This window comes from Chiloscyllium plagiosum, chromosome 4 (assembly GCF_004010195.1).
Source record: "Chiloscyllium plagiosum isolate BGI_BamShark_2017 chromosome 4, ASM401019v2, whole genome shotgun sequence".
NCBI lineage: Eukaryota > Metazoa > Chordata > Chondrichthyes > Orectolobiformes > Hemiscylliidae > Chiloscyllium > Chiloscyllium plagiosum.
This window is the reverse complement of record NC_057713.1, coordinates 120,424,623-120,448,785: the sequence shown is the minus strand read 5'-3', so window position 1 is coordinate 120,448,785 and position 24,163 is coordinate 120,424,623. Positions and strand designations below refer to the sequence as shown.

General features: G+C 42.2%; 1 protein-coding gene across 3 annotated transcripts in view; it reads left to right on the top strand.

Moving 5' to 3' along the window:
• Positions 1 to 11,879: 11,879 nt before the first annotated feature.
• The window catches only part of mib1 (MIB E3 ubiquitin protein ligase 1), a 148,175-nt gene continuing 135,891 nt past the window's right edge, over positions 11,880 to 24,163 (top strand). For 2 of the 3 annotated variants that reach the window (XR_006311503.1, XM_043689030.1), the window contains exon 1: positions 11,881 to 12,378. Coding sequence is in view for 2 of the 3 variants with exons in the window: in XM_043689030.1 (XP_043544965.1) it covers positions 12,150 to 12,378 (229 nt within the window). In the remaining variant the exon portion in view is untranslated. Of the gene's footprint in view, positions 12,379 to 24,163 lie in introns of all 3 variants that reach the window. The other variant, XM_043689031.1, reaches the window with a different exon arrangement.

Genomic DNA, 24,163 nt, shown 5'->3' with positions numbered 1-24,163 from the left:
CAGACACAGCTGTAGTGCAGGCCATATCGGATGCAGGGATGGAGGTTCGCAATTAGATGGACCATTGGTCTTCTCCGATCCATTGGGAGGAGGGGATTTGACCCCTCTATCCCATGGCTGTGTTTCAAGCCTCTGTGGTGGCCAAGCATGCCAACTGGAAAATTGTCACTTGGAGACTGGCCTCATAGATCTTTTAACTGGCCTAATAAGCCACAAAACACCTGAAAACACATTTCTGTTATCTCCCAGTCCTCTTGGAATGAAATTGGCAGCCCATTTACCACTAAAACCACCCCATGGTCATTTGAAAATTTGGCCCTATACCTCCATTGCCCTTTTAATTTCACAGGCTTTAATTTTGTCAGAAATTACTTAATGTGGAACATTGTCAAATATATTCTGAGAGTCGATCTAAACAATACCAAATGCACTATCCTCAACAATCCTCTCCACACTTCTTCAAAACACCCAAACCAAGTTTCTCAAATACAATCTACCTTTAATACATCCTTGTTGACTTTTATATGTTGATTATCCTATCTCTAAACATAAGAATCTCTCAGTGTCTAGCCATCAGTATACCTTGTGTCTTAATGTGATCAACTTCTCATTCTTTTAAATACCAGAGACAGTAGGTCTCATTCACTCAACTTCTCACCATTAGATGACCATCTCACCCCTGAAATCAAAGGATTGAATCTTCACTGTACTGCTTCCTTTTCAAGAAATATGAAAGCATTAACTATAGAATTAGCATTAATTCCAGGTCAGGTTTCACCATGGCCTGTACATTAGTTGCAAGACTTCCTTATTCTTAACCCGAGACCATGTGCAACAAAGGCCAGTATTATGTTGACTGGATCTACATGCTGGCATTCTAAGATCCTTGTAGAGTACATCCAAGTTTCTCTGAACATCAACATTTAAATGTTTCACATCCTTTAAAAATATTCTTTTCTATTTTATTGTGACTGAAGCGAAATGCCTCATATATACCTAGATCATACTTTATCGGCTGTGACATTGCCTGCACAGTTAATTTATACACTTCCTTGAGCAGGGAATCTCTTTCTGTGCTCCTTCTATTTTATATACCCACCTAGCTTTATGTTGTCAGAAAACCTCAATACTTTACTCTTGGTCTCGTCACCGAAGTTATGTATATGTAATTAACATTAATTATAAACAATTCATGCAGATTGTAAGTAGTAGAGTGCTGAGCACTGATTATTGTGATGTTTCAGTTGATATGCCAACTTGAAAAGGATTTATTCCTATTTTATGCCTACTCTCTCCTCGCTGTCCCTTAAACAATTCTTCTTCCTAAATCATAGAATTTTACAGTACAGAAGGACATCTTTCAACCTATAAAGTCTGTCCCAATACTTGAAAGTACTATCCAGCTGTGCACTAATCTTTTTGTGTCATGTTTCATGGAAATCGAAATACTGTGTACCACAGCTGCTGGCTCATTTCTACTTATCTAATCGACTGGTTACATCCTCAAAAGCACTAAGAAATTTGACAAACACGATTCCCTTTTCTTAAAGCGATGCTGACATAAATATGCCATAATTGTCTAAGTGCACATTAAGACTTGCATTCAAAATAGATTACAGCCCTCTTCTAGTTGATATCAAGCTAGCAGGCTTGTAGTTACTTGGTTTCTCTCTTCTTGGCCTACAGGAATGTCTGAAAGTTTCTTCACAGTGACGTGAAGCAGACTGACCTCTAGCCGCCAAGCTTATTCTTCTACCGTTTCCCAAACTGGTGGGTGACATTTTCAACTTTCTAGTCCTCTGGTACAATCCTCAAATCCATCATAGATTGAAAATTGCAGCTAGAGATCCCACACTTACTTTTGTGAATTTCTGAGGAAGTGGGTGACTTTTCTATTTTGGAGAATGCCGAACTTTGGAATGCCTGCACTTTATCCTTTATTATTCTGTCCAGTGTTGCCACTGCATCAACCTTTATTACTGCATTGACAGTATACTCTTTCTATTGAAAACAGATGCAATGGGCACATTTAGCCTTGCATATCTCCAAATAATATCTCTATTTTAGACTCTAAATGACTTCTTTATCTGTATCAGAGGACGTGAGGACTGCAGATACTGGAGAGTCAGACTCGAAAAGTGTGGCACTGGAAAAGCACAGCAAGTCAGGCAGATTCTGAGGAGCAGGAGACTCGATGTTTCAGGCATAAGCCTTTCATCAGGAATCCTGTTTCAATTTCTTATAAGGCCTATTAACAACAATGACATGGACAAGTTGGACAGAAGTGTCAGTTTCAGTGCTGTATCACTCTATGACTCGATGACTCCATATCTTGTGTTTATTTAGCGCCTTCACGATAGTCAAATGAGCTTAGGTACTTCACAGTCACATTATTAGACAAAATTTGACATAAGCCAATTAAAGAGACATTTTAGGAGAGGCAAAGAAGGTTGGTCAAAGTGATATTTTGTATTAAACGTCCGAAAGAAAGCAAACAGATACAGAGAGAGAAACATACAGAGAGAGATACAGAGAGACAAACCTAAAGCTCAGGGCAGCTGAATGCAACATGTCCAATGGTGGAGGAATTCAAATTGGTAATGTGTAAAAGTCTAGATTTGGGGAAGTATGGAAATTTCAAAGGATTGTGGAGTTGCAAGAGGTGTAGGGATAGGGACTGGTAGCAGAAGGATTTGAAAACAAGCCCCTGAGAATTTTATATCAGAGGAACTGACGAACCTCAGTGCTCAATTAGCATCAGGGTGGTTGCTGAAAACAGTTTTATGCAGGTTAGAACACGGAGAGCAGAGTTTGGGATGAGTTCAAGTTTATGGAGTGTGAAATATGGGAGGCCAGCCAATAAAGCACTGGAAGTGAGCTCGAGAGATAGCAAAGTCATGGATAAATGCTCCCCCAGCAGATATGCTGAGGCAGGGACATAAACGAGAGATATTACGGAAGTGAAATAGGTGATCTTGGTGATGGAATGGATGTTGCTTGGAAGTTCATCTCAGAGTCAGTTGAAATGACAACTTTGTGAATGGTCTTGTTCACAGGCATGATGGTGGGATGGGATGGTTTTAATGACTAGGGAACAGATTTTATGGCAGGGATGAAATATTGTGGTCTCTATCCTGGTTTGGAGTTTGCAATTATGAGAGGAATTAACTGATTTAAGTAAGTGGAAGTAAAATTGGGTTGCCCATTTTCAGACATGTTCTCAAATCCAACAACTTTCTGATATTCATTGCACATAGGTGAATTATTGTGCCTGTGAACAGATGCAGGATTCTTTCCTGGAGTTGACCATCTGAACTGAAGTTTAATAGAACTATTTACATTTATGATTGGTACTCATATATGTATGTGCAAGGTTTTATCTGAGAACAAACAAAGTTCCCCTAGTTCTTTGAAGATGGTAAGGATTACCCATATTTCCCAGACACTAGTAGTCGTGATTTCTGCAGTGCTATCGAACCATCATGACGCAAGCACCTTCCAGGTTATTTTTGCAAAACAGATGTCTTTTCAAAAACAGCCAGCATGTGGAGCTATTTAGCTATTTTCTTGCACCAAAGACAGTTATTCATCACAGTTCTTATGTCTGCTTATTTTTATTGGCATTGGGGGGATCAAGGGCATGAACGTGCTGATTGAAAAAAAAAATCCTCTGCAATGCAAGGAAGAGTTTTGAGCATTTCACTCAGTATTGCTGTTGTTCAATTATTCTTTATAACTATACACTTTATTGGTGAATGAACAATATCAGCTAAAATGTTAATTATCTTGGTAGTTGTGTACTGTGGATGATTTGCGATTTGATTTTACAGGTAGCCAATTACAATTTCCTTGGAATTTTTCTGCAATTGTTTTAAATATGTGGCATCTGCTTTAAGAATGGGACTTGCCTGTTTTTACAAGATAAGACAAGGTCAAATTAAGGCAAGGAAAATACTGTTTTGCACTGGATGTCTATTTTACAAATGCCTCCAGATTTTTGCATTTGGAAGAATACTGGAGGCATTTAAAAATGGTATGTGTGACCTGATTTTCGGATTTGAGCCTTTACCCTGGCACACCCAATGCTTGCTGGCACAGCTTTGGGTGTGGCTGGTGATCCCACACCCTGCACTAAAGAGTCATAGACATAGGGATGTACAGCATGGAAACAGACCCTTCAGTCCAACTCATCCATGCCAAGTTTGAATTTACCTTTTTGCCAAGGGGTGTGTTTGTGGGATGTTATTGTACTGGAAGTTAATTGGCAATAATTATTGTGTTGGGTTGGTTAAGTTTTCCAATAGCTAACTTAATCTAAATTCCACTTTCCTAGATACATTTAGTCCCATTTGCCAACATTTGGCCTTTATCCTTCTAAAGCCATTCTATTCATATACCCATCCAGATGCTTTTTAAATGTTGTAATTGTACCAGCCTCCACCACTTCCTCTAGCAGCTCATTCCAAACACGTACACCCTCTGCATGAAAATGTTACTCCTCAGGTCCTATTTTTGACTTTCCCCTCCCACTTTAAACCTATGCCCTTTAGATTTGGACTTCCCCATCCCAAGGAAAAGACATTGCTTATTTACCCCATCTCTGCCCCTTGTGATTTTATAAACCTCTTTGATAGACCAAGCCAGACCCCCCCTCAAAATATTTCATGAAAGTAGCCTCGACCCTAAATTTTTCTGATCTTGAAGGCAGATGTGAAGTGAGTGTTCCAGCTGTGATGCAGCTGGTCAAACACCCGGCTTTCAATAAAACAAAATTTATCTAAACTCTACGTTGGAAACATGAAGAAAAGAAACCAGAATTTAGAATAATTTAATGATTGGAAAACTTAACTGACCCAACACAGTAATTATTACCAATTAACTGTTCCAATACAGGAATATCCTATAAACACACTTCTTGGCAAAAAGGTAAATTCAACACCAATTCTTACAGGCAGGAGGGAACAACATCCAGAGAGAGATTTCTGAGAATGTCAGAAGAATCTTTTACGTAAACTTCCAACTCGTCTGGACTCACACATCTTGCGACTGCTGCATCTAAAAACAAACTAGAAAGCCTGAATTAGGAGAACTGGCCACTCCCTTTCCATTGTTAAACTGTTTTTAAAAGAAAACCCCAAGGCTTCTTAAAAGCTAGACTCTTTGGTACCTCTGCCTTTACAACCTCTCTTAAAAAAAAAACCAAGGACAAAATAACCTTTTTAATGTGACAGCATCGTCACACCTCTCTAAGGTCACCCCTTAGCCTCTGACGCTCCAGGGAAAATAGCTCCAGCCTATTCAGCCTCTCACTTTAACACAAACTCTCCAAGCCTGGCAACATCCTCATAAATCTTTTCTGAACCCATTCAAGTTTCACAACATCCTTTCGATAGGAAGGAGACCAGAATTGCACGCAGTACTCCAAAAGTAGCCGAACCAAAGTCCATACAGCTGCAATATGACCTCCCAACGCCTATACTCAATGCACTGATGAATAAAGGCAAGCATACCTAATACCTTCTTCACGATCCTATCTACCAGAAACTTCACTTTCAATAAACTATGAACCCTTCCCAGGAACTTGCCATCAAGTGTATAAGTCCTGCACTGATTTGCCTTTCCAAGATGCAGCACCTCACATCAAAAAGTCCATCTGCTATTCCTCAGCCCATTGTATCATCTGATCAAGATCATGTTGTGCTCTGAGGTAACCTTCTTCGCTGTCCACTACACCTCCAATTTTGGTGTCATCTGCAAACTTACTAACCATACCTCCTATGCTCACATTCAAATCATTTATATAAATGGTCCTGGGTGGCTCCATTAAAGGGGTAGGCATCTTCCAGCTTTCAATAATTTTAATGAATTGAGGTCTGCTTCTCCAAAGACTTATGTTTCATGGATCTCAGAGAAGTTGTGAACTCTGTTCTATAATGAAGTTGCTCTGAAAGGGTTAAGTCAGATGCTTTAGATGAGATACAACCCTTAGAATATATAGTGCCTCTGTATTAGAGCCATTCAATGTTGTTCAGTCTGCTCCATTCTGTGGCCAGTCTCAGTCATCTGTAATCATATAGCTTAGACAAAGTCACTGTCACATGGATGACTGACTTGTAATATACTTATCTAGTCTTATTCCACTTGTTATCTTACCAGTACATAATGCATTTTTTGTTACTCAAGAATGTGGTACTTCTGCTGAGACTTACATGTGGTCATCTTTCACTACTTAATGGTCATAAGCCTTAGACTTGTAATACAAAAGCTTTTTACTCAAGATCTTCATTTATCTTTAAAGATGAATATCTATCAGAGATCTCCCTTAGAACAAAGTACCAGATGTTGACATCTCTTACAACAAACACTAGTGTAGACTTGGGCACATTTTGAAAGCTAAGTTGAAAATGTTCCATGATCCCCATGTTCCCTTCTTGCCAACTTATGCCCTCCAACTACCTTTCTGGCTTCTTATAGCTCCCCGCCAACCCATGCCCCTGCCTCCAATAGTCCCTTGTATCTTCCATGCGCATTCACCCTGTGTACACTGCGTACGGAATCAATTCACTCTGTAGCAATAACAATATGTCTAAACTAAGTTAGGAAAATAGCACCAATTCGTAACATTAATTCTTGAAAAGAACTGTTTATCCTATAATTCTGTAGGTGATCTTTCATTGCCAATACCAGAAGATTTATGCAATTATCTTTTTAAAATCTTATCCAAATAAACATTGAAGCTTGTCAAAAGAGATCACAGAAGAGATGACTGAATATAATCACATAAATATGTCCAGTAAACAAAGTCAATAGTTTTCTTCAGCTGCCTAAACAAGCTCACTCTCAGAAACAAAATCAGAAAGTGCTGGAAATATATGGCAGGTTGGGCAGCATCTGCGGAGGGAGAAAACGGAGTTAACGTTTCGGGTCCAGTGACACATCCTCAGAATTGGAGGGTGGGATGGGCTCTACTGCTCAGCCATAAGGACTGACAAACGATAAAGCTGAAGTATTCACAGCAATATTCAGCCAGATGTACCGAGAGGATGATCCAAGTCAGCTTCCTCCAGTGGTCGGGGAGAAAGTGAGGACTGCAGGTGCTGGAGATCAGAGCTGAAAATGTGTTGCTGGAAAAGCGCAGCAGGTCAGGCAGCATCCAAGGAGCAGGAGAATCGACGTTTCGGGCATGAGCCCTTCTTCCCGAAACGTCGATTCTCCTGCTCCTTGGATGCTGCCTGACCTGCTGCGCTTTTCCAGCAACACATTTTCAGCTTCCTCCAGTGGAGGATTACTAGTCTTGAGCCAATTTGATTCAATCCCCATGATATCAAGAAACGGTGGGAAACACTGGATAGAATAGAGTAGAATCCCTAAAGCGTTGAAACAAGCCATTTGGCCTAACCAGTCCACATCTACCCTCCGAACAGTAACCTACCAAGACCTATTGCCCTACCCTAATACTCGACATTTACCCCTGACTAATACACTTAACCTGCACACCCCTATGGACTATTTAGCATGGCCAATTCAACCAAGCTGCACATCTTTGGATAGTGGGAGGAAACCGGGGCACACGGAGGAAGCCCACGCGGACAAGGGGAGAATGTGCAACTCCACACAAACAGTCACCCGAGTCTGGAATTGAACTCAGGTTCCAGCTGTTGTGAGGTAGCAGTGCCAACCAATGAACCACCATGCCATAGAGTCAACAAGAAAATATCCCACCATAAAGTCAAGAATAAATGAGACAGTAATACATGAATGAATAACAAAATGAGTAAAATTGATAGAAAAAAGGCATGCAACTAAATATATACGTATTGAGAGGATGATCAAAAGAATAAAAAATAATTCCAACCGACATAAAAAGGAATGCAGAGAGAAGCTAACAGCTAAATCTTATCATCTTTTTGCAACGTACAATTCTCATTGAGTTTCACTGATGGTTTCTGTCTTGAGGCTTGTCATCCTGTATTTGCATAATTAACTGCGTACCAAGTCCCTGTGGTGCACCTCTCATCCAAACCTAGCTCAGTTTTCTCACTGGCTGTACACAGAGGTATTCACCACTGTCAGGATATCCTGGGATGTCTGCTGCTGGTGCCAACTATAAAATACCATTGTGCATCCAGTCAAGCATTGAGAGACCAGACCTGCCCTCATGTCATTTAGCCGGGTATGGTAGATAAGGGGAAATTGTCATTCCACTTTGCAGACAGAGACCCTGAGTGACTGACCTTACACTAACCTCACACACCCCAAACTACACCTTTTCCAAACAACTTATACCCCTCTCCGAGACCTAACCCTGATTCCCCCTCATTGGCAAGATGTGACCCAATACCTCACATGCACATACCACTCACCTATACTGCCAAGGCCACTGCTATGAAAGAACTGTCAGAATGGAAATAATCCTGATCAGAATCTCTTCTTAGAAGTGCAGAGCTCTCTTCTTTCAGAGAAATGGCTGGCGTGGCAATCTGCCTGAAATTGCCACTCCTGGAAAATTTGGGGCTTATCCTTTCTTAACCTAGATCCAAGTTAGCAGCATAGAAATAGGAAAAGGCAAATCAGGTTCCATTTGGACCGTGTCTAATCCATATCCTAATTCCAAAGAGCTCTCAAATTTTGAAAATGCAGCTCCAATAAATCTACATAGAATGCAACATAAATAGCTTTTGATCATATTTGATCAATTTTGATCATAATTTTTCAGTATCTCAAATACTCTGCCTTCAAGCAATATTTCTTGATAAACTTCGGAAAGTACAGTAAAGGCAGTCAACCATTCAACTCCAATGTTGAATTATATACTAGCTGATTTGTATCTGCCTAGTCACCGTGCTTTGATAGCTCACAATACATAATTAACATGTAATTAGAATTTAGATAGATTTTTCACTTTACCTCACCAAAAACTGCTTTCCCAGATTTTTCTCTCCACCCAATTTACTATTTTTTCTGTGTCTGTAGGGAAAACTTATAAGAGGGCGGGGTTAGAGTTTTAACCAGTAGTTATTTTTTGATGGTTAATTACTTCTTGCTATGAAATGTAGTCATTGCGAAGTTCAGAAAGCATGATGACCAGGCAGATACAAATCTGCTAGTATCTAGCCACAGTCCAAATGTCAACTTGGGTCTAAAAGATAGGCAAATTGTGAAATTTTGAATACTTTGATAAAATTGTTAACTTTTGTGATGATTCTGGGAATAACAGGAGTGAATTTCCATTGTGCTACCCCAGTGAGGCGTGACAGAGTTAAGAGTGAGTACTTTGACATCAAGGTAACATTTATATAAAACTAAGAGCAAGAGAAAGTTATTTAGCCTATCGAGCTGCTCCACCATTTGATATGATAATGGTTGATCTCACCTTGGCCCCAAATCCACTTTCCATAACCATTCAACTTGTTGTTAATTAAAAATCTCTCTGTCTCCTCCTTAAATTTATTCAATGTCCCAGCATCCATCACACTCTGGAGCAGTGAATTGCACAGATTCACAATCCTTTGAGAGAAGCAATTTCTCCTCATCACTGTTTTACAACTGCTGTCCCTTATCCCAAAACTATGACCTCTCATTCTAGATTGCCACACACATGGAAACATCCTTTCGAACAGCAACTTTATTGATCCCCTTTAGCACCTTAAATACTTCATTAGATCTCCTCAAATTCTTCTAAACTCCAAACAGTATAGGTCTCAACTGCTCAATCTCTCTGCATAAGACAAACCCTGCATCGCAGGAATCAATCTGCAAACAATCTTCTCTGAATTGCCTCCAATACAATTATATCTTTCTTCAAGTCAGGGGACCAATTTTTTCTATAATACTCCAGGTGTGTCTCACTAATGCCTTGAACAGTTGCAGCAACTTTTCCCTCCTCTTAGAAATAAATGTCAAAATTCCTTTTTCTTTCCTTATTACCTGTGCACTACTTTTCTGTGATTCATATACAAGGACACACTAAAGCATTCTGAAATTTCTAAAAACTGAAAGAACTGCGAATGTCTGAAATTTCTCTTCATTTAGGTAATAACTTGCTTTTCTATTCCTCAAACGAAATGGGTAAGCTCACACTTTATCCACATTAAACTGCATTTGGAAAAGTGCTATTAGTGGAAATTAGGAGGATACTACTTCACTGCTTGGAGTCACACCAAGCACAAAGGAAATGGTTACATCATTAGACACCAATCATCTCAGCCATGATATTGCTGCAGGCGTTCCTCATGGGCAGTGTTCAAGAACTAGCCCTCTTCAGCTACTTCATTTATGTCATTTCCTCCATTCTAAGGTCAAACATGTAATGGCTGCTCTTGATTACTCCATGTCCAGTATCATTTGCAACTCTTCAGATACTGAAACAAATTGTGTCCATATGCGGTAAGTGACTAACATTTATGCCACACAAGTACCTGGCAATGTCCATCTTCAACAAGAGAGAATCTAGCCATTTCTCCTTGATGTTCAATACCACGATCATCACTGAATTCCTAGTACAACCGCTCATGCCCGAAACGTCAATTCTCCTGCTCCTTGGATGCTGCCTGACCTGCTGAGCTTTTCCAGCAACACATTTTCAGCTCTGATCTCCAGCATCTGCAGTCCTCACTTTCTCCCCCGGTCAGTACCCCTACATTCAAAAGACTGCAGCGTTTCAAGAAGCCAGCTGACCACTCGCTTCTCCAGGGCAGTTCGGCTGGGCAATGGAGATTGGTTTTGTCCTCAGTGTGCACATGCCAGCGACAGAGTCAGAAAATTAGGAAGGCAGAGTTAATAAGGCTCGGCCAAGAAAGGAGACTCGAAACAAAGAGAAAATTCACTGCAGTTCATTTCCAGAGGAATAGGGTTGAAAAGCAGAGAAGTTGTGGTCACGGTGGATGGAACATCAATGGGATTCCACCTAGGGTTGTGAAGAAGCTCTTGATCGAGAATGAAGACCATCCTCAGCAAACAGATTGTTGACATTCTTGACAGTGTGGATGTGACTTTGAAAGCCATACAATTATTGTAATAGGGCCTCAAGGAACATATAGCACAGGGAATTTAACCACTGTAAGCATTGCCTTCTTGGCTTGAAGAAAAAGAAGCTTCAAGTTGACAATGGTAGGGTAACAAAAAAGAGCTGAGTGGGGAGGGTGGAGGAGCAGGTGCTGCTAACTTTGCCCACATGAAAGATGTGGAGTGCCAGTGTTGGACTGGGATGAATAAAGTCACAAGTCACACAACACCAGGATATGGTCCAAAGGTTTATTTGAAATCACAAGGTTTTGCACCGTACCCCCTTCACCTGATGAAGGAGCAGTTGTCCGAAAGCTTGAGATTTCAAATAAACCTGTTGGACTATTACCTGGTGTAGGAACAAATTACTGCAGATGTTAGAATCTGTACTGAAAACAGCAAATAATGGAAATCACAGTGGGTGAGGCAGCGTCTATGGGGAAAGAGCAAGCTAACATTTCGATTCTGTGACCTGGAGGTGTCGGTGTTCAACTGAGGTGGGCAAAGTTAAAAACCACACCACACCAGGTTATAGTCCAACAGGTTTATTTGGAAGTACAAGCTTTCGGAGCGCTCCTCCTTCAGACCAGCTACCTGACTAAGGAGCAGTGCTCCGTAAGCTTGTAAATCCAAATAAACCTGTTGGACTCTGATCTCCAGCGTCGACAGTCCTCACTTTGTCCCTTTTGGAATATAACCTGGTGTGGTATCATTTAGGTTCTACAGTCACCTAGACTCGAAACATTAGGTTGCTCTCTCTATGAATGCTGCTCTCTCTATGAATCACCACTGTGATTCTCTGGCATCTGTTGTTTTCAGGACTTTAAGCTGGCTTGTGACTTCTGACCACATCAAAGATGGCGGCGGGAATCTGCCCGTATCAAAGATGACGGAGGGGGTCTGCCCATATCAAAGATGGCGGCGACATCTTCCCCCTCCAGTTGAGGGGCCCCTAATGCACATGCGTCGTTTCGCTCTCTTCCCTGCCCCCCCCCCATCCCCAGTAGTTCCCGGATTGTGAACAACACGCCGAGAGAGATAGAGGGAAAAAAATCCCCGGTTTGATCAAATCTCCCCGGTACCGGCGGATTTCTGCCCCCAACCCCGGGATTGCAGCCACCTCCCGCCGAGCCCAGGACCCCGCTATGAGCGGCTCTAGGAATAACCGGGTGATGATGGAGGGGGTCGGGGCTCGAGTGGTGCGGGGCCCCGACTGGAAATGGGGCAAACAGGACGGCGGCGAGGGGCATGTGGGCACCGTGCGGAGCTTCGAGAGCCCCGAGGAGGTGGTGGTCGTCTGGGACAACGGCACCGCCGCCAACTACCGCTGCTCCGGGGCCTACGACCTGCGCATCCTGGACAGCGCGCCGACAGGTAAAACGGAGCGAGCCGGAGGGCGAGGCCAGAGCCGGGCCCAGACCAGACAGAAGGCTGGCCGCCTCCCATTGTGTTCCTTTAGGCCTGTCTGAGGCGGTGGGCTGGGCTGGGGAGGGGATAAACTGGGCGCAGGCCCCCAATCCCGGGAAGGCAATCACCATCCAAGAGCGACACCGCCGATTGGGAATGAATCCGCTCATTCGGGAAAATGCCTCCCTGTTAAGGGCATTGCGATTGACGCCTGGGCAAATGGATCATTGTTGCAGGGGCTGAGTGATGGGCACTTGAAGGGGCATCACCGTGTGAAGAGAGACGAGCGCCTTATTAAAATGCGACCTGGCTCAGGGAATTGATTTGTCCAAATTATACGCGAGTTTTTGGCGATTAATTCAGTCGCACGCAACCGTTTCCTATAATCGCTGCAGTTTTGTGCTGCCTCTCCCTTATCCACTTCCTCCGTTAATCGTTTTCATCACATCGTTTCCGACAAATTGTTCATTTTTGTGTTGTGTGTAGCACAGATTCATTCACGTGTGTTGTGCTCATGTGTTTACAGGCGTGATTAGTTGCATCACTTGATGTAAACAACTGTTTCAATATGGAAAACAAGCTGTGATTGAACGTTATCATTTACTGATAGAAACGTACTCTAGGGGGATGCTTTCACCCACAGTTGTTACGGTTTAATGATCTTGGAATGTAGTGCACGCATGAGTTGAATATCTTGCACGTAATTTAAGTAGACGTTCAATTTTCTGGGCCATGCTACGGTTCTCATCTATATTCGTCTTGTGATTTACAGCAATGCTTGGTTATTCTGGATCAGATGTAATAACTGTCTAAGAAAGTCGTTATCTAGAGAATGTATTTAGTGATCATTGTTAATTACCTAAAGGTCAGTGCAACACATATATCCACACTACTTGCATGTTATTACTAGAATCTGATGCAATAAGAACTCTGCAAATAATTTGTAATCACTTGAACCCATTGGAAATGAAACCATTTCTACAATAAATTGTGGTCTCTGCTTGAATTGAAGATTGGAAACAACATTTTATTTTTTAAATTGTTTTTAATAATCAATACTTATGCACACACTTCTGTTTGAAATTTATTCATCTTTTTTCTATCAATTATATTTTGCTTTGAATATATAGTACAGGAATAATGTGCATTAAATTACTATGCATTGTTAAGATAATATGCGAAGATAATCACAAACCATGTTCCTAGTTTCCTCTAAGTAAAATTTAATTCAGCTTTTAAACAAAACTTGAGATTAATTTTTGAGAGTGTTTAGTTAATTTGATAAATAAATCTAAGCAAGAATGTTTCCAAGATTAGACTGTCTTGGAACAGCTGCTATTCTGATTCATGAATATATTGTTGAGACAATAGAAGTCATCTTGAACTTAACCTACCGTCTGCACTGCTACTTCTAATAACTGCAATGATACTTAAACCTTTACGCCAGTGGCAGTCTGACAGTTTAGTAATGTATTTTTACCTTAGTTAGCTTGAATAGATTTCTGTTAAAACTAGGTGCTGTCAAAGTCACTTCAGAAGTTGCATATGTCTGAGATACATTTACAGCTTTTTGCATTTGGCTTTCCAGTATTCTAATTGTTGCTGAAAACAAACTGCATTATAAACAGGCAAGAAGCATTTAGTTGAGCCTAGTATGCTTTGAACATGTGACATCCATGCTGGGAATTGACTACGTTTCACCTTCCCTTAACAAAGTGTGCCCACTATAGACATCTGGAAAGTGAAATGGCTCAATCACATCAACATTGGTAGCACAAGCAGAGGAAATACTCAATGTTCTGTGCTGAGTGGCTCACCTGCTGAACTCTATCTTGCAGTCAAAAGATGAAAGTGTTCTTGCCAGTTGCATGTAAAGCTGCGTCACTTGAATATCAACAGAACATTTATCATTATTGCAGGATCCTGTCCCTGGATTCGAACCATCTCTTCCACCACTGGTGCACAAAGATTGCAATATATAACATTTATAGGATGCATATCACTAACTGGCCTAGGTTTCTGTAAAAAAGTTTCTTTTCCCTCATGACCCTTTTCCAGTTAGCAAACTAGAAACTCTATGACATAGCAACACCACTTGCTCCAAGCTGTATATTGGAGGCACACTTTCTAAGGCAAGACATTGTCAGAGGACAATAAATCTTTGAGTTTATTACCTGACATTATGGAAAAACTATAATCTCAAGAACAACACCAGCTCAAGGGAAGAACACTATCATTTATAAAATACCGTGGAAGAACTGTGACAAACAGGCAGAAAGCTAGCTACCAGGATACATGAACATCAACTAGCCACAAAATAACATGACCCTGTCTCACTAGTATCCTTACGTACAGATTAGGAAGGACACCACTTTGACTGGGACAACACATCCATTCTAGGACAAGCCAAACAGAGACATGCACATGAATTCCTAGAAGCATGGCATTCCAACAAACACATCGAGTTAGACCCCACCTACCACCCCCTGAGAAAAGGAACAGGAAACAACATCACCAATCCAAGGCAACCCAAACATATAAATAGATAGCAGGGAACACCAGCAGTGCTTTGTCCGAAGGCTCACTGAAGATGTTACCTAGTATGGTGACAAAACATCTGAAAATGAACCTTCCAGCTCAGCGAGCAAACCTATATCCAGAACCTCAATCTGAGCTACAAATCTTCTCAAAACTTACTTGAGATTCTTCAAATTAAGAACATACTTTTCTGAAATGTCTTTTTGAAAATCTAGTCTGGCTACAGTATGTTTTGCTTTATTGTTGAAAGCAATCTCTGATGTTGCAGACAGCTTGATATTGGCCATGGTTTATATGATGTGGATTTTTATGTGTTTATGACAAGAGTGTAAATTGAGACACCACAGATCACTGAGAACCACAGCTTCAATTCTGCAATATAAAGTGGCTTTAGCAATTTTACAATGCCTGTTCTAAAGATTAAATGGTGCTGGAGATGCAGCTTTCATCTTGTAAAGCAGAATGGTGGACGCTGCTTCATGCCTACTTTGGGGAATAGCTCATGCCAGCAATAATGCTGTGCTTGAAGGCCAGGAAAACTGAAAACAGTTGCAGGATTACTCTCTGACATGTTCCGTCAATTGGTCATAAGAAGCTCTGAAACCGGTGATAATTTAGTCTTGTTTCCCTAACTGTTTCCATATTTATGATGGTCAGTTATACTAGGACAACCAGAAAAGACTTGATAGTTGAATGGCTAATTGTTTTGTTAAATTTGCAATTGAGTGGTACATTGGACAATTTGGGAGAGGTGTATTTGAGTCCAAAACATTTCAGGAACTAAATTACCTTAAAGTTATAATGAACCATTGTTAAATGGTTTAGTCTTGAACTCATCAGGACAAATGCAAGAATGCCAAATTTTAAAGCGAGCAACAACTTACGCTGCCTGAGAAAAGGGTGCTGATTTGTTGCCAAGTCAAATTTGGTGAATTGTTTCCATGGCGAGTGCACCAGGGAATATTTTTTCCATGTAGCTTTTAATTCAAAAGTGATGTAATGATTAGACATTTTCCTTTTGCAAAGGACAAGTTTCCACTTACGAATTTATGTAGCTTCTAGCAAGTGAAAATAGATTAGATTGAGTGGTGGGTTTCAATCAGTGTAGGCTGTAGTGTTTGGCCTATTGGGGTGGGGGAATTGGCTGTTGAATTGAAGTTTGGTGTCATGTCAGGTAAAGGGTTAGTTGGGGGTGTCAGTATAGGTTATTAAGGTTTCAGATTGAGTGCAGAGTGATGAGTTCATGTGTGTGGCAGGTTTGTTAGGTAGGTGTTGGGTGTCAGGGCAGTAGGTCAGCAGACGGTGTCAGGTTGGGTGACAGTGGATAATCAATGGTGAATTGAATAGGGATTTTGGGGTTGGGTCATCAGTCATGTCTGAGGATGGAGTGGGATGGTGGATATCAAATCAGGGAGGGGAGTGGGGATGGATCACATTGAGGATGTGGATATTGGTTATTAAATTGGGTTTGAACGTTAGGTTGGCATTGATTCAGACTTGGAGTTGGGTGTCATGGTGTTAGAGTTTTAAAGTTAGGTTGGGGTTGGTTAAATGGATGGGTGTGGAATTAAGAGTGGGATTTGAGGTGGTGGGATAATGTTGGGCAAGTAGGCTTCAAACAGTATGGAGTGATTGGGAGGGGAGCGTTTGGGGCAGAATGTGAAGGCAGTTTGGTTAATTTGAGGGCAAGTACTCGGCTGTTGGGTAGAGTATTTTGATTGTTCGATTGTATGAGATGGGGTAGCATGGGTGTCATGATTGGGGTGGGGGTTGTGTGCTGGGGTTATGGAGCATGTTGTGTTGAGAAACGTGGTCACTGTTGGGGTGTGTGTGTTGGGGATGGATGGCTTGGGGTTAATAGGGGTTAGGTGCTGTGGTTAGTGTTTGAAGGTTGTGTTGCAGGGCTGGTGTTTGGAGTATGAGTTGGATGTTACATGGTTATGGGGTGGGGTCATGTCAGAGTTGGATGCAATAGGCATTGGAAAGAATGCGGTTTGGGCATGGTACTGCCTTTTGCTGTCAGGTCCGGGGTAGATTTTGGGTTGGAAGTGGAGAATTGGATCAAGTTAGGGCATGTGGGATGAATGCTTCATTAGGTCATTGCGTGAGTGTTAGATCGGGCCAACTGGGTTTATTGGTGGATGGAGGTCAGTGGTTGGTCAGGAGTAACTGTAAAGTCAGGCTTGAGAGGTAGTCGGGTCATGAGTAGTGTAGCAATGGGTTGGGACTCAGGCTGAATTGGCTCAGGGATCGAATGGGCCAATATTGGATCAGAATGAGTTTCCAGGCAGGAGAATGTGGGTCTCGGGAGACCAAGGTGTTGGTATCAGATTGGAGTTGGTGTTGGATATTCCGCAATTTCGGATCCACGTCCTTCTGGTAGTGTAGCAACCAGAACTATACGCAATTTCCAAATATGGCCTAACTAAACATTTATACAGCTGTAACATAACTTAGCAACTTTGAGGGATCTGTGGACCTGTACACCATCATCCCTCTGTATGTCAATGGTCCGAAGGGTTCCACTATTTGTTGTATAATTTGTGCCTGAATTTGATCTTCCAAAATGCATCACCTCGCATTTGTCTAGGTTAAACTCCATCAGCCATTGCTCTGCCCAAATCTGCAATGTATCTATACCCTGCTGTATCCTTTGACAATCCACCTCACTATCTGCAACTCTGCCAGTTTTGGTGTCATTTGCATGCTGACAAATCAGAGCATCTACATTTTTCGCCAGATCATTTTTACATATAAACAACAAAGGTCCCAGCAGTAACCTCTTGAACACTGCTAGTTACTGATCTCTATTCTGAAAACACCCTACTACTGCTGCTCTTGGTCTTATATAACCAAGCCAGTTCTCTATCCATTGAGCCAGTAAACCCCAGATTGCGTGAGACTCTACCTTTTGTACCAGCCTACCATGAGGTACCTTATTGAATGTCTTAGTAAAGATATGGACAACATCCACTGCTCTTCAGTCATTTTTGTCACCTCCTCAAAAGCTCTGATGTTTGTGAGATATAGCCTTCCCTCCACAAACCTATGCTGCCTGTCCCTAACAAGTCCATTTGCTTCCAAATGTGAATAAATCCTGTCTTTTAGTATCTTCTCCAACAGTTTCCCCACCACTGATGTCAGGCCTCCCGGCCTTTAATTAGCTGAATTATTTACGTTTACTTTCTGAAACCAAGGAAGAACATTGGCCATTCTCCAGTCCTCTGGAAACCAGTCTGAGGCCAAAGAGCATGCAACAATAGCTGTTGAGGCCCCAGCTACTTCCTCCCTTGCCTCCTACAATATCCTGGGATAGATTCTGACTAGTCCTGGGGACTTGTCTACCTTAATGCATTTCAAGACACACAACACTTGCTCCATTATGTTGACTTGCCCAAGAGTATTCACCTTTCCCTAACCTCGGTATCCCTCACTTCTCTCTCTTGGTGAGTACCGATGTATTAGAGTCATAGAGTCAGAGTCAGAGAGATGTACAGCACAGAAACAGACCCTTCGGTCCAACTTGTCCATGTCGACCAGAAATCCCAACCCAATCTAGTCCCACCTGCCAGCACCCAGCCATATCCGTTCAAACCCTTCCTATTCATATACCCATCCAGATGCCTTTTAAATGTTGCAATTATATTAGCCTGCATCACTTCCTCTGGCAGCCCATTCCACACACACTCAACCCTCTGCATGAAAAAGTTGCCCCTTAGGTCTTTTTTATATCTTGCCCCTCTCACCCTAAACCTATTTCCTCTAGATTTGGACTCCCCCAGCCCAGGGAAAAGACCCTGTCTATTTACTCTATCTCCATCACCCTCATGATTTTATAAACCAATATAAGGTCACCCCTCAGCCTCTGACACTCCAGGGAAAGCAGGCCCAGCCTGTTCAACCTCTTCCCTATAGCTCAAATTCTCCAACCTGGCAACATCCTTCTTAATCTTTTCTGAACCCTTTCAAGGTTCACAACATCCTTCCAATAGGAAGGAGACCAGAAATGCATGCAATATTCCAAAAGTGGCCGAACCAATATCCTATACAGCTACAACATGACCTCCCCACTCCTGTACTCAATACTCTGACCAATAAAGGTAAGCATAGCAAACGTGACCTTTACTATCCTATCTACCTGTGACTCTACTTTCAAGGAGCTATGAACCTGCACTCCAAGGTTTCTTTGTTCAGCAACACTCCCTTGGACCTTATCATTAAGTGTTTAGGTCCTGCTAAGATTTGCTTTCCCAAAATGTAGCACCTCTCCTTTATCTAAATTAAACTCCATCTGCCACTTCTCAGCCCATTGCCTCATCTGATCAAGATCCCATTGTAATCTGAGGTAACCTTCTTCGCTGTCCACTACACCTCCAATTTTGGTGTGATCTGCAAATTTACTAACTGTACCTCTTAAGCTCACATCCAAATCATTTATATAAATGACGAGAAGTAGTGGACCCAGTATCGATTCTTGTGGCATTCCACTGGTCACAGGCCTCCAGTCTGAAAAACAACCCTCCACCACCACCCTCTGTCTTCTACCTTTGAGTTAGTTCTGTATCCAAATGGCTAGTTCTCTCTGTATTCCAATGAGATCTAACCTTGCTAACCAGTTTCCCATGGGGAACTTTGTCAAACGCTCTACTGAAGTCTATATGGATGACGTGTACCGCTCTGCCCTCATCACCTCTTTGTTACTTCTTCAAAAAACTCAATCAAGTTTGTGAGACATGATTTCCCACACACAAAGCCATGTTGACTATCCTTAATCTGTCCTTTCCAAATACATGTACATCCTGTCCCTCATGATTCCCTCCAACAACTTGCCCACCACCACCACTGGTCTATAGTTCCCTGGCTTGTCCTTATCACCCATCTTAAACAGTGGCACGATGTTAGCCAACCTCCAGTCTTCCAGCACCTCACCTGTGACTATCGATGATACAAATATCTCAGTAAAAGGCCCTGCAATCACTTCCCTTGTTTCCAACAGAAATCTAGCATACACCTGATCAAGTCCTGGGGATTTATCCACTTATATGTTTCAAGACATCCAGCACTTCCTTTTTTTTTTGGACATTTTGTAAGATGTCACCATCTATTTCCCTACATTCTATATCTCCATGTCTTCTCCACAGTAAACACTGATGCAAAATGCTCATTTAGTATCCCCCCCATCTCCTGCGGCTCCACACAAAGGCCGCCTTCCTGATTTTGAGGGGCCCTATTCTCTCCGTAGTTACTCTTTTGTCCTTAATGTATTTGTAAAACTCCTTTGCATTCTCCTTAACTGTATTTACCAAAGCTATCTCATGTCCCCTTCTTGCCCTCCTGATTTTCCCTTTTAAGTATACTCTTCTAAGGATTCACTTGATCTACCCTGTCGAAACCCTCTGTTTCTTCCATCATCCAGTATTCCCTACATCTACCAGCCTTTCCTTTCACCCCAACAGGCATATACTGTCTCTGCACTCTCATCCCATTTCTGAAGGCTTCCCATTTTCCATATGTCCCTTTACCTGTGAACATCTGCCCCCAATCAGCTTTTGAAAGTTCTTGCCTAATACCGTCAAAATTGGCCTTTCTGCAATTTAGAACTTCAACTTTTAGGTCTGGTTTATCTTTTTCCATCACGATTTTGAAATTATTAGAATTATAGTCGCTGGCCCCAAAGTGCTCCCCCACTGACACCTCCGTCACTTGCCCTGCCTTATTTCCCAAAAGTAGGTCAAGTTTTGCACCTTCTCTAGGAGGTATATCCATGTACCGAACCAGAAAACTTTCTTGTACATGCTTAACAAATTCCTCTCCATCTAAACCCTTAACACTATGACAGTTCCATTCTGTATTTGGAAAGTTAAAATCCCCTACCATAACACACCCTATTATTCTTACAGATAACTGAGATCTCCTTACAAATTTGTTTCTTAATTTCCCTCTGGCTATTAGGTGATCTATAATACAATCCCAATAAGGTGATCATCCCTTTCTTTTTCCTCAGTTCCACCCAAATAACTTCCCTGAATGTATTTCCAGGAATGTCCTCCCTAAGTACAGCTGTAATGCTATTCTTTATCAAAAACGCAACTCCCCTTCTTCCCTTGCCTCCCTTTCTATCCTTCCTGTAGCATTTGTATCCTGGAACATTATGTTGCCAGTCCTGTCCATCCCTGAGCCACACTCCTGTAATTGCAATGATATCCCAGTCTCATGTTCCTAACCATGCCCTGAGTTCATCTGCCTTCCCTGTTAGGCCCCTTTGCATTGAAATAAATGCAGTTTAATTGATCAGCCCCACTTTATTCTCTGCTTTGTCCCTGCCTGCCTTGACTGTTTGACTCGCTGCTTTTCTCAACTGTACCAGTTTCAGATTGATCTCTTTCCTCACTATCTCCCTGGGTCCCAAGTCCCCACTTACTAGTTTAAATCCTCCCGAGCAGCTCTAACAAATCTCCCTGCCAGTATATTAGTCCCCTTCCAATTTAGGTGTAATCCATCCTCCTTGTACTGGTCACTTCTACCCCAAAAGAGATTCCAATGATCCAAAAATGTGAATCCTTCTCCCATACACCAGCTCCTCAGCCATGCATTCATCTGTTCTATCTTCCTATTCCTGCCCTCACTAGCTCATAGCACCAGGAGTAATCCAGACATACTACTCTCGAGGACCTCCTTTTTAAATTCCTGTCTAACTCTCTGTATTCTCCCTTCAGAATTTCAACTTTTTCCCTTCCTATGTCGTTGGTTCGAATATGTACAAGAGTCCTCTTCCCCCTTGAGAACATTCTGCACCCTCTCTGAGACATCCTTGGTCCTGGCACCAGGGAAACAACACACCATTCTGTTTTTTTCGCTGCTGGCACCAGCAACGTCTGTCTGTGCCTCGGACTAGAGATTCCCCTAACACAATCAATCTCTTGGAACCCAACGTACCCCTCTTTGCATTAGAGCCAGTCTCAATACCAGAAACTTGGCTGCTCACGCTCCATTCCCTTGAGAATCCATCACCCCCTACATTTTCCATAACAGCATACTTGTTTGAAATGGGAATAGCCACAGAACACTCCTGCACTACCAGCCTCCCTCTCTTACCTTTCCTGGAGTTAACCCATCTATGTGACTGTATCTGTGACTTTACACCCTTCATATAACTGCCATCCATCACAACCCCTTGCTTTTGTAGATTCCTCACTGCCTCCATCTCATGCTCCAACCATTCTATTCGATCTGACCGGATTCGCAACTAACGGCATTTGTTGCAGATATAATCCTTGGTAACATGTAAAGTCTCCCTAAACTCCCACATCCAGCAAGAGCATGTCACTCTACTAAGGACCATTTTTGCTGCTTCCATCTGCAGAACTAGAAAATAGCCCTGTCTTATTCCTCGACAAAACATTGCTCCAGGCTAACTTATTACTTATGGCTTATATTTTTAAGTTTAATCAAGAGACATATCTCAATAAAACATATAAACAAGAAAGGACCCACTATATTCGCTACTGCAGACTTACAGCAAGGACTCAAGGCCACACTTGAAACTTATCTGCTTCTGTGCTGTAACCTCTCCCAAATAAGTTCCTCCAAGATCTGTTGTGAATTTCATTGTTTGTTAATTTTCCCAGATGCACTCCGATGTCCAGCGATACATGAATTCAACAGTAAAGGCAGTAATTGTGCAGGTTCAGTACTGTGTCAGTTAGCAGGGTGGGTTTCTTTCTCTCTTTCTCTCTTGCACTGACCTCACTATGTGCTGCCTTTGTCTGTTCCTCTCCCTTTTAAAACAGTTGTTGTTTTGACTTTTTTTCCCTCCGAAGTTCCAAAACAATGCAACAGCATATAAAACAGTAATTGCTGCTCATGGAATTGGAGGAAATCACCTCCAACACCCAAAATACCTCAAAAAAGGAGCAGCATGTTGCAGTCAGAAAGTTTTCCCATCCTCCATCTTGGATTACCCAGATCTCACCCATTTCCTTTGGCTCCACACACAATCTCGCTCCTTTATCCTTGAGTGGACCTACTCTTTCCAAGTTGCTCCTAATATATGTATAAAACGGCTTAACCTTGCTGGCCACGAACATCTCAAGGCCCTTTTAGCCGTCCTGCTGCTTTCTCTGTATTCTTCAAGCATTTTGTTTTTAGTTGTGTCGACCTTGAGTCTGCTTTTTTTTTGACTAAGCTGATTATTTCCCCTGTCATCCAAGGTTCCTAAATCCAGCCATTCCTGTCCTTCATTTTCATAGGAACGTGCCTGTCCTGCACTCTAATCAACTGGTCTCTAAAAGACTCCAAGAAGTCAGATGTGGATTTACCCTCAAACAGAAGCTCCCATCCATATTCTCCAATTCTTGCCAAATTTGGTTATAGTTAGCCTTCTCCCAATTTAACACCTTCATTCACAAGGTCTATCCTTGTCCTTATCCATAAATAATCAAAGCATGCGGAATTATGGCCACTATTCCCAAATTGCTCCCGCACTGAAACTTTGATCACCTGACTGGTTTCATTTCCAAATAGCAGCTCCAGTCTGGCCCGTTCCGTCGTTGGACTATCCACATACAGTTTCAAAAAAAAAACCCTTCTGGACACACAACAAATTGCTCCCCGTCCAAACCCCTGACACAAAGGGAGTTCCAGTCCATGTGGGGGGAAGTTAAAATCGCCCACCAGAACAATCCTGTTATTTTCACATCTTTCCAGAATCTAATTATATATACAGGGGAACCTCGATTATCCAAATACCAATTATCTGAAAATCGGATTATCTGAAGGAGATCTCTAGGTCCCGATGGAACCATTATATCAAAGATGTGTTTCCAACAGTGATTGCGTCTTTTGTCTACAGTGATTAAACAGGCACTGTCTCCAAATGACTGGGCTCCCACCCTCTCTCTCTCCCCACACTTTCCCTGGAGTTCTACAGAGGGGTATACCCTAAACCCCCCCTTCCCCTGATAATCTCTCCAACATTGTTTTGTATACGGCAAAGGTGGAAACTGTCAAAACGTTGTGTGTGGCAGTGTGTGACTTACCCCACAAACACCAGGAGCAGTAGTCTTGTTGGTGTCCAGTCCAGCTGCCCTGGAGAGGGGACAGGGGTGTACTGGGTTGGGTGGTGGGGGTGTTGGATGGGGTTGGGAGCGGGGGGAGCGATGTTGGAGGGGTTGAAGGTGGGGGCGGTGTTGGACAGGGTTGGGGAGCTGAGGGG